Genomic DNA, 19,114 nt, shown 5'->3' with positions numbered 1-19,114 from the left:
TAATATAAGCATAATTAGTGAAAAGTTTAATACATTACTAACGAGTGTACGAATTAAAATCATTATTTTAAATCCTTTTATAAGACGTACATATGAAACTATAAGTTACAGAGTAAATTTTTAGTACCTGTTCTGTTTTTGAGTTTATATAACTAAGTCTCTGCAAAGGAACATGGGGGCTTAGTAAAAGCACAGAACAGAACCTCACTTTAGAATCCTTGAACATTATTCTAAGAAAACAAACACAGAAGGAGGACGGGTAAAGGAAGAGTAGGTAAGTCTCCTTAGTCATAAATGTTAAGCACTGAACAATATAACTTGTGTAAAGTACGTAGTATATTATTGTACAAGATTCTGTATTTTGTAAGTAATACTGTATACTCATACAGTAAATGAAACAGAATGCGTATTTGTGTGCGTGCACACAAATACGCATTACGCAATTAACCTCATATATTTTGTCTTCAATCCACGATAGTATTTAAAATATTCAATGATAAATGGTTTTATTAAGAAATAATACGATTTATCGATTATACACATCGATTAAACTTTTCAATTAAAAATATAAATATATAAAAAATCAGCAGTATAATTTTGTGTGTGTGTATATATATATATATATATATATATATATATATATATCATCACGCAATAATCGATTAACTCTCAATTGTTTGTTGTAAAGACGTATTAATTAACTCTGCACAAAATTTATTATTTATCAAAATAATATGCTTATTTACGAAAGCCGGAATCCAGCGACAGATTTAGCTACAGTTTTAAACGACAGTGTTCACTTATATTATGTAGAGCGTAATTTAAATCGTTTCAAGAAATAAACAAGGTAAATGCAATTAAATAAAATAATAATTTGTTTGATAATGATTCAAAATTTTAAATAATTTTAACCAAACATTCCTGTAATTGTAATTACATTACTTGTAATTAAAGTTTTTTTAAGTACTATATAAAACTGAAAAATACAGGTACACCAGCTATAAACTTGAGTTTTTATTAATAAATTGTTTTTTTCTTTTTTTTTTTACGTAGGTCTAATTATTAAGATTTATTCAACAGTATTTTAGCTAGTTATATCTACTGAAGAAAAATATAAGTGATTTATGAAGAAATAGGTTAAGTTTTAATTTTTGTTCTGCATAGTTAACCTTTAATAATTTTTTTTTTTTTTTAGTTACGGGATTATTTTCAAGACTTCTTATACGGAAATCTGCACAGTCAATGCATGCGACGAATAGTAATTTGGAAATACGAATAACTGTGCATCTACATCGATATGTAAAATGCGTAAATCAACAATATGACTGAACCCGAGTCATGTCCAGTTAGTTTAGATAAAAATCCAGCAAATAATTAAACGCAATGAAATGTGCTTCGTGACCAAGAAAATCTAACCCTATAAAAAATGTTCTTTTTAAACGATTTTTGTTTTAATAATTTAAAAATATATATAGAAAGAATAATGAAATTGGTTAAATTATTATCATTAGAGATAGAAATTCTTGTTAAAAAATGGGAAAACCTAGGGTTTATTGACAACTGCTTACAAAAAGGTTTGTAAATTAAAGTTTTTGCAATTTATATATATAAAATAAAATTATAACTAGTGATGTCCCTGTGTGCGCATCATGCAAAACTACAGCGCAAATTTTAAAAAAATTTTGCAGATTTATAACGTAGAGGCTTGGTCATTATGTACAGTCCTACCCTACTAAACGGCATTTGTATGGTTGTCTGTGTGTGCGTCCCTCTTAGCTTAGCACCGGAATGTACCGATCACTAGCGGAAAATCCCGATTCGTTAATAAATGTCTCGTGGTGGTTAGGTGTGTACTTGTTATACTATTATATATAGATACATCGTATATGAGAAATATAAATCGAAATTTTGGGAAAATTTAGTACTTTTTAACCGAATTTGAATTTTCGGAAAAAATCGCAAATATCTAAAAACGGTCAATCCTAGCGCTCTGAAAATTTTTTTCAAACCCCTCGACGAATGGATGGTACTCGATGGATGATAATATTTTCAAGTGCTCCCGGGGCACCATTCAGAAATTGGGGAGGGGGTGCGATGGGGTACCACCGTAATATCTCAGCAACCGTTCGTCCGATTTTTACGATTCAAACGGCGAATGTATCAGCAGGTCAATCGCCAACTGTTTAACGTATTGGGTACACTCTTGATCGACCGGACCTTGATTATCCAGAAATTTAAACGTTTAGCCCTATGTTTTGATTGCACTTACCCACCGTAAAACGTACCGACCCGATCTTTCTCTAAATACGCTCAAACCTGTGTCTAGCGCAGCTGTAAAGTATAAACTTATGAAGACTAAAAAGTAGAATATAAAAAAATTTATAAAAAACCTTTTTTAAACCACTTTTATATTAAATGCATTAAAAAGTTAATTTATTATTTTTATTATTAAAAAAAAAAAGAATTTAATGGAAAAGTAAAGTTAATAGATTTTGAGGTGAATTACACAACTAAGAAATTTAACAGACGTAAATATTGCATTTTAATAACAAGCAGTGAGGTTAGTTACAGAAATCAACATAATCGAAATCAATATGATTTCGTATATCAATATGATTCAGATATTGGAATAATTGTTAAAATTTGAATTATTATTATTGTAATTGTAATATTTATGTTAAATATTCTAAAAATGCGGATGATGTTTTTTCTTCAGTTAGTTTTATGGTGATAATTTTTATTTAATTTATTTTTGAGAAGATTATTTTGTTAAGTGTGATTTTAAAATTATGTAAAATAATGTAATGTAATTATTAATGATACTGTAATTATGAAGTTTATGTTAACTATTTCATTTGGTGCGATTCTTACGATCTACACAAACATAATTATACGCAGTAAATAAGTTTGCTGTTGATGTGTAACGATGTTGGCAACCCATTAAACCCGTGGCTTTTAAAGTGCCAATTACTACTATTGTAAAGTGTAACGTGTCTATTAATATTATTATTTATGTATTGTGAATGTTTTATGAATTTTGTATTAAATTTTAAACGTCGTAGAGTATATAAACCACTCCAATAAGCTTTAATTAGCTTGGAGAATACTTACTATAAATGATCGAATTTATGTTTTTACGGAAATAAAATTGAAATGATAATTAGCTTGAATAAGCACATTTAGTGAACTTTTACGGGTTGTAATAGTTTGAAGATGTTGGATTATCAAAAGTTACAAAAATATCCTTTCAAGAAAAAAGTAACTTGTTTTATTATACAAAGTCCGCTAAAAGAATAGGAGAATTTCGGTTCTCTGAAACAACTTAAGTACATGATCCTCAGTTAGCTGCTGACCGTGAGCTCAACACCCAAATTCGAGCTGTAGCTTTGTCTACAGTAGGAGCGTATCATAGCTTCTACATCAAGAACGAGGTAAAAGTTGGAGGAAAGAGCTTTTCAAGCTTTAATTGTTATCAGTATTACTCATCAATCCATGAGGGTAACGAACACAGCGGTGGCGGAGCCCCATAACTAGACGGGAAGGGCGAGGAAAGCGAGTCCTTCCCGGCTAGTAGATCTATATCTATTTCTATGAAGATTAGAAAGGTTTTACGTAATGTGAGATAAAATAAAATTTAATTGTAGTAGTAAACGTTAAAAGAAAGTAAAAGTAGGACAAAGATTACAAGTTAACAACATAATTAATTTCGTTACATAATCTTTTGAACAAAGTAAATATATTAAAAGTGAGCATCTTCGATAGTAAGAATTTTTAATATTCGTGCATCTAAGTAAATAATATAGCACAACAAATGTAAATATTTCATTCACCCTTGTGTGAATGAATGTGCGTTTGTAATTTACAGTCAAATTTTTTATCTTTGTTTACATATCCAGTGCTGCTGCACAAAAATTCAGTTTTATGCAAAAGGAGGACCCCATTATCTTTTTTTTTTAGAATTCAAACGACAAAACTTTGTTCGTAGATATTTTAGTGACAGATTACAAACAAAATATACGTAAAGCAAACTAAATTTGGAAAGAAAATAGCGTACATCTTCCTTACGTTGGATATAAATGTGGTTATAAAATATTTTTTTATAACGCTAAATATTGTTATATAAAGTATTTCAGGGTAAGGGAAAAGTTTGAAATTTGTGTTGGTAGTCCTGAGCGAGTGTCAGCAGTGAATAACTTATACAAGCCAGCTCACGCTATCTTGCCATTTTTTGAAAGGCACTAGCACCGATAGGCTTTCAGTGAATGGACTGACAGGGAATCGTGCCGGGTGAGAGACGCAAATACATTGCTAGTCTACCCAGGTCAGCACAAGTAAAGTCTCAAAACGATTTGTTCGGATCAGAAAGTAATCCACAATTTCGTCCATAAACAAAACTAATACATAACCGACAAAAAGAAACAAATACTTACTCTATAATAAGAAAAATCCCAGTAGCAAGGGACTGCAATTCAGGTTTTGCGGTACCGTTCCCTGCCATGCCACTTATCATGAATACGTAGATGCGCAACGCGCATTTGCCATCAACAAAATAATGACTGTCGAGGCTGCTTGTAAAGAGTTTTACTACCAGTTTAATTTAGAACGCCACGGTTGTGTACCATCAGCATAGGTAATTAACACATGGATTCGTAATTTTGGGGAAAACGTTCAGCAATGAAAAGAAACCTCCAGCCGGTGTGTAAAAGGGATTATCGAGGCAGTTCTAAGAACCCGACACCGTCCAATTCGCATTTGTAAGTCTCTTTTTATAATTACGCAGTTCAAGTACTTGAAGAATATTGTTGCAGGACTTACAATTTATAGATCGTCCATGAACAAGAACCTAACGAACACATAATGCGCCATCAATTCTGTGAACGAATGGTTGTAAAGTTAAATGAAGACAATGAGATTATCAATAAACTGTGGATGTCGGACGAAGGATGCTGGACTGTAACGAATTTGTAAATAAACAAAATTTTGGTTTTTGGGCGTAAGAGAATCCAACACAGCTACACCAGTGCCCCTTAGCGACAAGGTTATCGTGTGGTGCGTCATCGTATTGCATAATTGATCCTTATTTTTTTGAAAACGAGGATGGTCTCACGACTACAATCACATCATATCAATATGTCGCCGTGCTACAAAAATTTGTAGCGGAAAACTACTAACATTTCCACAAATTATTGAAACTCTTGATTTCAACAATACGAGTCTACATCATACAAAGCACGAATATCTCGATGAGTGCGTACGCCAATCGTTTGGTAACCTTATAATTTGGAGAAATGGTGACATTCCATGGTTTCTCATGTCTCCGTATTTGTCGGTGTGCTATTTCTTCTTGTGAGGTCACCTAAAAGAAAGTGTACAGTAGTCTATCTGCTACAACAGAAGAACTGAAAACGAAAATCCGAAATTCAATTGATGAGATTCATGTTGAATGTTGCGTTGAACCATAAAGAATTAAAACTACGACACTGAGGGAATGTGTATGCAAAGACGGACCTCACCTACAGGTTGTGATCTTCAAAAAAAAATATTTGTTTTCGTTCATAAATGACATGCGTTTATTTTATTTTATTTTTATAAATAAATCTTTTTAATATAATAATCTTTTCATAAGAATAATTAATTTTCAAAATTCCCCGTACATCAGAATCACTCTGCATCCACGTGTATCCTGTAGTTACTTTTCCTAGTGTAGATCTAAATACGTTGGCAGATAATTAAAACATATTCGTATACAGCTCTCATAGATTTATCAGAGGATTTGTTAATTAAGCTTCATGTTACCGAAGCAAATAATGCGATCTAATGTTGAATTTTACAACTTGCAATTGACGTTCAGACAATATCCAAAACACGGTAGGTAATTAACATTCAGATAAGATTCATTAAATCAATATAAATAGCTGATATGGACGCCACATGACTTCCTTGTACCCCTTTAAATTATATATACACACTTTTTTTAAAATGAAAAGTACATAAAATTTTATTTCATTAATAACTTCTGATATTTTTTCATATATATTTTTATTGTTATCATTGGATTATTATTTATTGTAGATTTATTTTTGCAATCAGACGTTAATAATTATTAGTAAATCAATATAGTTAAATTTAAAAAAAAGTAAAAAAAGGAGATGAAGTCGGATCTGAACGTTGTTCCTTTCCCTTGTAAGATCTAACTATTTCATTAATTAAAATTTTATTTGGCTGGAACCAATGAAAATAAGTAACACTTATGATATATCTTGTAAACCTCTCAATCAGGAATTACTACTGCAGTTAAGAAAAATACCAAAATCCAAATCCTTTAGATTTTGGGTTTTTTGGACACTTTTTCTGTAGTCGATTCTAATCAAAAGGGGGGGGGGTGCACAACCAGGTGCTACAACAGTCCTAAATCCAAAATTTCAACATCCTACAGGTAATCGTTTTTGAGTTATGCGAGATACATACGTATACGTACAGACGTCAGTAAGAAAGCTAGTCTGAAAATGAAGCGCTATTTTCAGCAAATTTAGAATATTTGTGGTAGAATTAAAATAACTGTTTCTTACTTAGCTGAAGTTTAGGGCATTTAAAACCTACGATAGCATAATTTATGAAGTAAATAAAGCCAAGTATAATTTATACCTTGAAAGTAACTCTGTTCTTCTTATGCAATAAAGTTGCACCCCAAGAACATTAAAATTTATGTAAAATCAAATACATACATTCTAATAAAATAATTATTTAAGAGAAAAATGTATTTCATTAAGGAACGGCAAAAAATATGTTTTGATAACGAAATACGTGGATAAATTTTAATACAGTGAATTTAACATTGATGATATGGTGACTAAAATATGATAAATTAAAATGTCATACTAGCCAGTTACGTCATGATAATACAGATTAATATATTCAGTAATAATTTATTAGTAATGTATTATTAAAATATTCGTTTACAGCTAGGATAGAAACGATTAGACTTAATTAAGATCATATACTAGTACTTGAAATTTTAAACTTTTCGCTCGGAATGAAAGGGAAAAGGAGGATGTTTTAATTTTTTTAGTTTTTGTGCCATAGCCACGTCTACTTGTATGAAATTAGGTATAAGCGTTACCAGGAAAAAAAAATATTTAAATGAGTTAAAAAATTTTAAAAGGTTTAAAATTTAGTTATTTAAACAAGTACTGTTGAAAAAAAATATAAATCTGTAAATCGCCAGTTTAGAAATATAATTTGTTTCATGAATGTAATTATTAATTTATTTTTATAATCTTTTACTCTTTATTATTATTATTATTATTATTAATTTGAAACTGCTAATTTTATTAATATTATGTAGTATTATGAAATTATTTTTCGACTTATTTTCCGATAAATTCACAACCTAACTTCTTACAGATTTGACAGATAAATCTACTTTATTTAGTTGCATTTCTTGAGTTCAATAAATACTTTTGAAATTTATCGTACCGGATTTTGACATACGCTGCTAATAGGGATGACCTTCAAGAAAGGTCATTCTTTTTTAACCTTAATGAAAGATAAAAAATTGGTGGCCTCAACATTTTAAGAACGTAGTATTGAATCTATTCAAAATTTAAAATTGTTTCCTTATGAATCTAGTATTTAATAATTCAAGACCTTTTGCTGGATCTTGAAAAAAATCCTGTTGTGTCGTCATTCTACTTGGCTTGTTTCCTTTCTGCGATTTGTGGAGGTTAGAGATCCGTGACATTCTAAACACCCAAGATAAGAAACCTCTCAATAATAGCGAGGTTTTAGGCGTAAGTCAATCAGTTTATGAAAATTTTCAACGAATTTGAGACGTTCAATAAATATTGGTTATATAGTCAAAGGATATAAACGTTATTTCGTATAGTAAAGAAACAACAAAGGATTGAATGAAATTTTAGAGTTGGTCCCAAGCCAGAAATTATAATATCAGTGAAAAATAGTAACTCTTGATGTAGCAATATATCACTTTTGATTTATAAGTTTAGAAAAACGTAAAAAATGTAAAAGTTGCTTTAACAAGGAATATCACTTCACGAGTTTGTTTTATCACGTACGGCTATTTATTTAATAAAGCAATTAGGACAGCATAATGAAAAAATTTCATGCAATTTAATTTTACATGTTAAGACATACTACGTAGATAAAGCCTAGTCGGCAGAGTTACCAGCACGTATTAATTTTAAATGTTTTGTGAGTTCAAAAGTAATCTGCTTACTTGTAGTTTTTGTTACCGGTTTTGGGGGTCTTCTTGGAAAGAATGACTTAACTTTAAATAATTGTAAAACAAAATCCTTTTTCTAATGTAAAGGGTTATTTTACAAATTTTTAATGAAAATTAGGAAATAATATATTTTGAAATTTAGATAATATTGTAAAATAATGACAAGTAGTTTTTTTTTTATGATGTATTGCACCAACTTCAGTTTCACTCCCTAAGTATCCAGAGGCCTCCATGAAGGGAATCTAAGAGATTTTAAATGGAAAGGATAGGGTACATTATTTTAATTGGCATTAACAAAAAAATTCGGGCTACGATAACCACAATAAAATTGATGACCATTTCATTTTTGTCACAGCTACTTCCAAAAATAGGTGTACAGTATCTCTTAAAATAATTACTCAACAGTAAATATAAAAAAGTAGAATTTACTGCATACCTCAAATTGATAATATATTTTGAATGAATTCACTTATTGGGATGTATAATTTACTTTAAAATAAATGATTGGTCAGATCACTTATTCTTTTATTCATTTAAAAGTTTTGATATCCAGTCTCTGGGCATATGGGTTGTGGTGGTTCATATCGAAGAATAGATAGTTTCGAGGTGGGAATTTTTAAATTTCGCTTTCTATATTTAACCCTTAAAAAGTTATTAAACTTTATACATACTTTATATATATATATATATGACTATATGCATGTGTACGTGCGCGCAATTGTGAAAAGTTGATAAGTACTCAAAACTATTTCACTATTTCACTAGCCCTACACTATTTCAGATAGCCATAACTTTTTATATTTTATTTAATTAATAAATTTAAATATACTTAAAGTTTTATAATTCAACATTTTAATAATTTTTCATTAATATAATAATGATAATTTTGGAAAAAATAGAACAGTTTTACAAGATAATATAATTACAAAAATATTTTGATTTTTAATTTCTTAAGATACTATTTTTTACGGCTGCATTATAACATTTGAATTACGCGGCTGGAACCTGTATCCAATTTTCATCATGTTACAGTTGTTCAACGAATCAAAAGCCTACTCTTTTCAACCAGAAGCGGATATTTTTTAATGAAACAACTGTATTTTTACATTGATTTTAATCCGATTTAGTAGTAGTTAGCGAGCAGATTTTAATTTGAAAATACAACGATAGGTAATTAAGTTTAAATATTACACAGTTTATTCTTTTGTTAATTACGTCATATTATAAGGAAAAAAGTATTTAACACTGATCAATACTAAAGAAAAAACATAACGTATCGACTGCTAACTTATACCCAAAGAAATGTATTTTAATGTATTTTTTTGAAAAACATATTCCGTAACACTATATTCCATCATTAATTTATTTGATAGTCTCAGGATTTTCTTAGCAAAAAAAATTTTCGGAGAAAAAAAGCGATATGCAATTCTCTATAACGGTCATTAATGCACACTTGTGAAGTTTACTCTCGCCAAGGCTGATCTCGTAAATTAATTCGCCCTTGTACATTAATAGCTATCATTATAGGCTCGTTGCATTTTGTATTTTTAAGAAATTTTTAAACAATAATTTATGCTCACTGTAAATGTCAGCCCTGATGTCTTTAGTTGAATCTGAAATTATTTAACCTCAAAATTAACTCACTTCCTATGTTTACGTTTGGTTTATGGTTCGGTAAAAATAGAGACGAACTATAATAAAATTTATAAACTAAAAAAATGAAACTAAAAACGTTACATGTCAAATAATTCATTAAGAATTAAATAAAATAGCTTTTTTGACTACCTCAGTTTAAAAATTACTAAATTACTCAGAAAAATATTAAATAATTTTAAACTCTATAAAATTATATATTAATCGGTTCCTTAATAAAATCTGTAGCAGAAACTTCTTATTTTACTGAACATAGAACTTCTTAAAGTTTCCCACGGGAAAAGTTTGTTATAAATTTGAACTATTAGTCAGTTTCTTCATACCTAGACTTTTTTAAAGATTATTCTTTGACTATTCCTAGTTCATTAGAAGGACTTTCATTGTTTCGCCCTTTTTAGTAGTATTTTAAGATATAATCTATTTTCTTTTCTTTAATCTCTGCGTATTTTCACGTTATTTCATACTGACGGGTGGATTATGACATGAAAAACCATCACTTTTATTATAGAACCGATGGATCGTTTATGAGAAGTCAACCTTCAAGTACCAATACATATTTCTTCAATATTTTTAGCTTGAGTTATCGAATCATCAAGTGAAGATGACAGCAGTCGGTTGACAATCATTTCCTTTTTTATCTCTTGCGCGGTTTGAAAAGCGAATTTCTACCAAAGATTCAAAATAAATATAATATGATTTATATATATATATATATATATATATATATATTAATCATATTATATTTATATATATATATATATGTGTGTGTGTGTGTGTGTGTGTGTGTGTATGCTCGGTTTGTTTTTGTTTTTTTACAATTTTTTTTGTTTAAAAATTAACCTTTTAATTTTTAGCAAGCGTAAGAATTTAAAATTTATGTTGAATTATTATACATATAGTTACTGAATTAATAAATAAATAAATAAATAAATAAATAAATATATATATATATAAAACCTCCTGTTTTGTTGAAAGAAAAACAATAAAACATTTTATATTTTTCCGATGATTTATTGAACGAACCGAAAATATAAAAATTACCGTAAATGTAATACAATTGGAACAAAAAGTAGGCAATTTTTTTTATTTACGCCAGTTTATGCGACAAATATTAAAACTTATTTCCAGTTTGATAAAGATTTACTCTTAAATTATACTTTAGTGATGATGTATACGATTTCTTATATATAGGAAAAAACCTCAAATCGATAAACGAAAACAGAAAATTTTATAATTATCTTTAATAATATTATGAACTCTAATTTTAAAATATTTTTAAATGGTATAATTTCCTGTGTATTATTGTTATTATTTAATGAGATGATTCAGTGAATGGGCCAATTAAAAGATATTGTAAGTAATTTCCATTGTTTAAATTTATTTTTTGCTCAATAACAAGTATAATTACACTCGGCTCTCCTGCAGAGCCATAAGTAAGTTTCCTGACAAAAGTACGTGATAAGAAGGTCCTTAAGGAACCCCCAGAATAAATAATACACAATAAACAGTTGCAAGCAAACTTATTAGTCAAATATGAAATTTCAAGCTCAGTCATAAATCACAAACCGTTAATTTCAGCACCATATAGTCCACAAAACAAACAATAATAACAAAAAAAAGTGAAAAAGAAAGAGAAGTAACAAGAAATTAGATACGACACCACTAAACTTGACGGTGTTAAATTCCAAATTGTTACGCAGAGCCTAAATAGAGTTCATGAACACATCTCAACCGTCGGACGTCTCTGCTGTTATCGAGTAGATTAATTGCAAAGTGGTTTACATGATTCTCAAGCCTCGCAGGTATTTGACATTGCGCTGTTGTGCAATCTCACGAACGGATAGGAGCTCCAGATAATCCTGAATCTCATCATTCCGCATGAACCACGGAGCTTCGGCAATTACCCTCGCTACTTTGTTCTGAAATCGTTGTATAATTTCCACATTAGTAGTCGTTCCCCACAATTTAACACCGTACAATGTTTAAGTTAAAAATTTTTTAGAACCAAAGGAAAGTACATAAAGAAACATTTTGTTTTAATTATCGAGAATGACGTCAGTTAGATGACCTCTATTGTGTAAGCACTCAGAAAACTTTGAGCGGAATCAATTCATCACCCCTTTGAAGAGCATCCAATAGAATTTGAGTAACTTCTTCCCAAATTTGTTGTTCACCTTTCTTCATAGCATGAATAACTTGAATTTTGAACTATGATAATGAAGATCATGAAGTAAATCCGTTGCATGAAAGAGAGTAAAGATCGAGTGTTAGGAGTGCCGACAAGCTGTTGTGCAGAGGAATCTATATATTGCTTTTCTCCCTCTCATTGTTTATTGAAATACGCGTATTGTTCTTTCACTCTTAACTATTTTCTTACAGTGATCAAGGATTTTATTGCATGGGTAGACGGAACTGGATTGTTAAATGAGTGCCGGAATGAGTACGAAAAGCACGTTGAAGAAGCATATACTTGAATATTTTTATACATGTTTTTTTTCAAAAAGGCATTCAAAAGGAATTCAAAGATAGAGTTCACTACTAAAGATAGAGTAGTGAACTCTATCTTTGAATTTTAATTTAATGCTCAAGTGAGAATTTTCTAACGATGTTCACTGTTTTAACTATTCTCCTACGTAACTTTGTTAATCTAATTTGCGAAATCGCCCATTTCAGTCAATCACCTATTAATAAACCTCTATTATTTTTTCCATGCAGTAAGTATTACATTAAGTGAGATATATAATAATTCCCATAACCTCAATTGTTAAATTCAGTTAAATTCATTTCTATTATTTTGAACAAGTATGTTACATAATTTATTACATAACGGAAAAAAGTAACCTTTAAATGATTGTAATGTTTAATAAGCTCTTATTTGTGAATTTACGTTGCTTGGCAACCACAAAGAAAAAATTGAATAATAAAAGTTTATTTATTTAATAATGTCAATAAAAAAAATAACACCTTTAAATTATTTTGCACACATTAGCAATTTAGTAAAGAAAATATAATTACTTATTAACATACACGTAATATTTATGCAATATACTAATCAAATCCGATGTAATAAAAAAAAATGTTGCACTGGCTAATTTTTCACCACATGTTTACATTCAAAACCTTAGCTATACAAATACAATGTTGAAAAGTTATATTACATTTAATTGAATTTATGTGTACGTGCTTCTTGTTCGTTCCAGTATCAATTTCTAAATTGTTCTTTACCTTAGTTTAAATTAAAACAGTTTAAATAAAAACAGTATTCATTTACTCAATAAGATGAATTTTTCCACTGGGACATAGTACTGAAAAAATAAAGAGTTTAAACAGTATATAATTTAAAATTAACTTCAAGTTTTATTTTCTTAAAAAACTGGTAACTTACATTGAAATTTAATTACTTAAAAACAACATAACATACGATATATGTATAAATTTATTCGTTAAATAAAAAAGTAACATATATATGGTGTTTCATTTAATCGCTCCAGGTGATTTTCTCGTAAAACTACGCACAATACAAAAAAATTACCTTAAAAAAGGTGACTCAGGTTGAAGGGTGAGACACCTCACGGTGAGTTTTGAACCAAAGAACTCTCAATTTCGAAATCAGTTGATTTACGACGACGAGTTTACCACTAAACCAAACCGATGGAGTTAATATAATTTTACAGCTCCAAACTTTCAATTTTTATTACATGACTGCCCAGAAAATAGTGTAGTGTATGTATGTATATTTCTTTGTTCTAACGTAACAGCTCAACGGCTGAACGATTTCGATGTATGATACGGCGTTGGAATTCTTACGTTAGCGGAAGTGTCATAGATATATAAATATAAATACATATATATATATATATATATATATATATATATATATATATGTGTGTGTGTGTGTGTGTGTGTGTATGTGTGTGTAGCAGTGGAGATTTGCCACTTGAAGCATAAACTTTAATGAAACAAAGTAATGAGTAATGGCTGTGAACTGTAAGCCTCTATGTGTGAGCTGGGTTTAAACTGAATGATTTGAAAAAAATCGAATGAATAATATTACAAAAATAACAGAAATCTCGTATTTACATTGGGTACTAGAATTTGAATAATAGGTTTGCCTACCACTGTTCTTTGGTGGTTGGGTTTCAATTAACCACACGTCTCAGGAATGATCGGCCAAGTTTGTTTAAGACTACATGTTTACCGGTACAGTTAAATTACACTGATAAGTCGCTAATGGCGTTTTTGTTGATTCGAATATATAAAAATAATAATATTAATATTAAATAGATTTAAAAAAACATCTATTTAATAATAATCAGCTTCCCGTAGGATCTACATGTGAGGCAAGAATTTTGAGTTGAAGCGAGCACCCCGTACGAGGCTACACCAATCATCACCATCAACTGTTAACGAATGGAATGCCCCTGGGGCGCGTTTTACGTAATTAATTTTATGATATCTCTGAAAACAATCGTCCGATTTTCAAAATTCAAATAGGGTATTGGCTACTATAATACAAAATTAGGATGGAACAAATCCAGAACAAAAATTAACAGATATACTCAGAAATGGACCTTATTACATGACTGCCCAAAAAAGAGTGTAATGTATTTAGGATGTATGTTTGTTGCATGAATGTTTTTTCCATCATAGCAGCTCAGCATCTGAACCGATTTAGATGTACGACCTCGCGTTGAATTCTTATATTACCGGAAGTGCCATAGGCTATATATAATTATGTATGTATACATATATAAGTTTAAGTATATTTAAATTATTGAAACAATGATACCATATAAAAAATTGTCATCCGTACGCTCATTAATTCCTACATTAGTAATTATCCTATATTAAACAGCATTGTTTGTCAGCAGTATTTTTTTTTGGCAGTCGTATTTTTTTAAATATTTATCTCTTGTTTTATAAATGTACGAATGTATATTTGTAAGTTGAAAACAGGTTGATGAATTGGTACTCCTCTTTCTGAACTCGGTGAGATTTGTTTTGTTTTGAGTTCATTAAGTAGTAATACGCCGACGTGAATGTCACTCGTGGCATTCGTATTGGTGGCATCCTGGCCGAGACGGAGAGGAATATTTCAAAAGCCGAGGTTTCGAAGATAACCCCTGGTAAAGCCCATAAGGGCTCGGAACGGATCGGGTGGCGGAAGGTGTCTTCCCCTACGGGGTCAGTCCTTTTTGTGAGACTACATATTTTGCCACAGGCTTGCTTTTTTCTATTTGTATAATCCCATGAGGAGACATTTATCCTGATAACGATACTTTTCTTTTAGCTAATAAATATTTATGCTACACAAATATTTAGTTATCAATTAATAAAATCTATCGATATTTATAATTGTTAGAGTTTTTTTTTAGTGGTTATCAGTATTGCTAGAATGAAAGGTCAATAATTGTTTTTGGAGATTTTGTTAACCTTACACTAAACACAAAAATTACTTGTTTCACTTAAAAATTGTTTTAATACTAGTATCAATACGTACGTAATAGATTTTTTATTTTTACGTGAACATGATTTATTACTCACTTATTCATGAATATATATATATATATATTCATATATGTATATATAAAATTTGTTTTTTATTTTCTAATCCTAAAGTAACGTTGCGATTTGTTCAATTTGTGAACAAACAGCAACTTCATAGCCTAATGAGAAGACGATGTTATTTAGGACTTGCAAATGAAGTGTTCACAATCAGATTGACCATACATGAGATGTATAGTTAATTTAACCTCAACTACCTAAGTACACCGGTCGATATCCACTGTCTTGTATTCAGATCCTTATAAAATTAATTTACCCTTACAATTCAAATCAGAACTTTCGACTTTGAAAATCGGTTATTAAACTCCTGATTTATGACAAAAATTTTACCACTAGACCAACTCGGTCGGTTATATGTATTCTAAATGATAAATCAAAAATTTGACAATTTTGACATTCACAACGTGATATCTTCATTAATTTAAAATGAGCTTAACCTAAATTACAATTTGATAATAATATTTTAGATTCTTCAGATATACAGATTCACACTTTTTAATTCTTTGTAGATTCGTCAAAGTTTAGAAAGTTCAGTTGGCGCTTAGGCTGGACTATATCACACTATTTACGACATCCTTTCGAATATACTTTCCCTTTACACTGTAATCATTATATCAGAAGTACCAATTCAACTCCGCATCAACGTGTATAGACTTTAAACTTTTATGAGTAACCCCTACAATGTATTCACAAGTATTAATTGTAACAATTTCGCTATATAAATTTTCATAGGACCGGTATCAAATATTACATTTTGTTTATTTATTTATTTAGCATCATAATATTACAGATAATTATTAACAATTCTTATTTTAAATGAAACATAATTTTCTAGTCGCTTTATTATACAGAATGATTCAGGTGGAAAGAGAAATATTTTGGGAATTAATTTTAGAGCTTGAAATAAGAAAAACGTTCATACAAACATGAACTTTGTATAAACACGCTTTGATATGAAGTTAGAGCTAGCGAAAAATTTCGCCAGAATTTCACTTCCCCCGGTGAAATGAAGTCACACTGAAATTTTCTAGCCGTTAAATAAGGGATAAACTTGATAGTTTCCTATATTTTTGAGCTGAAAAATCGAATAAAATAAGTCCCAGAATTGTTAATTTTATGATTTTTTTACAAATCCATAAATGTTTTCTGTTAAATTTTGCCTGTTTTGTTTTTAATAATAATAATAATCTATTTTTTTTTTTGTTTCTCATAGACTTTATTGCATGAATTTTGACACTATAGTATTATTACACTATAGTACTATTATACTATAGTATTTTGACACTATAGTAGTATAGTAGTATTTAAATACTACAGGAGATACAGTTCTGGGACCTATTTTCAGATGAAAAAACATAAGCAAACATCAAGTTTACCCCTTATATAATGCCTTAAAAATTTCAATGTGACCTCATTTCACCGGGGGAACAGAACTTCGGAAAACCTTTTTCGCTAGCCATAACTTCATAACAAAGCGTCTTTGGACACATGTTTGTATGAACTTCCTTATTGCTTTTAGTTCTAGAATCAGTTCCTTAATTATTTCCTTTCCTCCTCTAGCACTTTGTACTTTGGAAAACATGTACCAGTAGTAAAAGTTTTGCCATTTGAACCCTTCTACATATATTGCTCAATATTTCATATTTCCTTATGATTTTTCTTTCTAAAAATTAACTGATTTTCTCTTCCTTAATACACAAGAAATCATATCAAATTCTACATTTTTAAATTAAAACGTTGTTGAGAGAAAAACACACACACACACACACACACATATATATATATATACTTGCAAAAATTCACGCATACGAACATGTTGAAAAATTCTATTTTTAAAAAAAATTACCGATATACATTTAAATATACAAAAATTCGGAATTGATCATTTTAATGGATGCGTTCTCTCTTTTCATTTCATCAAATATAAAATCCTCGATAGTCTATTTAATGAAAACAGATAAATGTAGGGAATTTACTTACAAAAAAAAAATTTACCTAAATAAACAAATTAATTGGTAACTTACCGGTTTTAAAAGTTTGAATAGCTTCTGTTGGTAGCCACTGCTTCCAGTAATCTGCCAAATCTCCGAAAGTAAGTCTTTCACCTGGACTAGAACCGGGATCATCATGTCCCAGTACAGGAAATACAAACTGACTACTGAAAGTATTTCTTAAAAGATTTGTGAGATTTTTTAGAGCTTCTACTTGGTTTTCTGAAGAACGACCAATTGCATTTCGTGATAAACCGTCTCTGAAAAACAATAAAAACAAATTAATATTGATAAAAAAGAAAATTTTTATTCTAAATTGATAAAGATATTTAAAAAAAACAATTAAAAAAAAAAAGTTTAATTAATTTAATGTTGTGCATATATATATATATATATATATATATATCGGTATTAATATGGTAGGCAGGATAACATATGTAGAGGTTCTAAATAAATTAATAATCGTTAATATATTTATATGCTTGACTGAATTACATATATATATATCTGTTTTTTTTTTTAAAACATTATTTTTTGTATATTATACATCGGTGTGAGTTTTTTAAAATAAGCATAATATTCATTAAAAATATTTAACGTTAAAAAGGTCGTTTAAATTAGAAAAAAAAGCATTTTAGGAGTATATAAGAGCTTTCTGTTTTTATTTAAACAACCAGTATCCCTTTTGTTTATTTTAATTAGATATGAATATTAAATAACGGTTCTTTATTAAGTAACTTTACTAATTTTTTTGTGATTTGAATTCATAATAAAATTTACGAATAAATAATTATACTTCACAACGAAGTTACTGAAACTCATTTTATCGTATTTCAAATAAATTTCTTATACCAAATAAAAAATAAAAACATTCAGATTACCTCAGTGAATGAATGGAAGCTTGTGTTATGCTTTGAATCTACCCATCCTGTTGCGTGTTCAACAGACGTAAAGGCAATATCAATATAAAGACATCCCTTTTTCTCCATCACGTCATTTATTACTATTATCATTCGTTATTCTATTCGGATCATTTATAATGATATAGCAATTATTAGTTCTTTTTTTAACAGTTTTAAAATTTATTGGCTGAACAGTTTATTTTAGGTGTAATCTACTTTTATTTCTTTTTATTCAAATTTTCAACATTTTTCATTAATGTTGTCACATTACTGAGAAAGTTATATATCATTTCAAATAATTATAATACTGCTTTTAAAATTATTTGAAAAATACTAAAGTTAAGAAAAATTTTGCTGTTCATATTAAATTGATAAAAAACTGCAACGAAATTGTCTGAAATAAATTAAAATACAGTAATTTTGTTAAAATTTTTATATAGGTAATAATAAAATATGAAAATTTGCGGGAGAAAACTGGGACAAAAAGATTGTACAACAAATTTATAAAGTTTAATTAAAAATAAGTTTCAAAATAAATTTGTTACGTCAACGTATCAGTACGTTTAATGTAACAAATACAAATTACGTAACATACTGATATCGCAACACCCCGCCAAATCTAATACAAACATTTTGTAATAATTTTTCACATATATATATAGATCCAAGTGGCGCTTGTAGTGATGTTTTTACAAACATTCATGTATTTACTTTCGATTTGAGATTATTTATTAAATTAATTGAAACTATTTATTTATTAT

The 19,114-nt window shown here is 29.0% G+C and overlaps 1 protein-coding gene across 1 annotated transcript in view; it reads right to left on the bottom strand.

Annotated features, from left to right (window-relative positions):
• LOC142321000 (acid sphingomyelinase-like phosphodiesterase 3b) overlaps positions 1-19,114 on the bottom strand; it is a 1,240,094-nt gene that overhangs the window by 140,612 nt on the left and 1,080,368 nt on the right. The window contains exon 6 of the mRNA XM_075358994.1: positions 17,485-17,711. Coding sequence (XP_075215109.1) covers positions 17,485-17,711 — 227 coding nt within the window. The remainder of the gene's footprint in view (positions 1-17,484; positions 17,712-19,114) is intronic.

This window comes from Lycorma delicatula, chromosome 3, assembly GCF_047948215.1.
Source record: "Lycorma delicatula isolate Av1 chromosome 3, ASM4794821v1, whole genome shotgun sequence".
NCBI lineage: Eukaryota > Metazoa > Arthropoda > Insecta > Hemiptera > Fulgoridae > Lycorma > Lycorma delicatula.
Note: the sequence above shows the minus strand (reverse complement) of the source record. Positions and strands in the feature narration are given on the sequence as shown.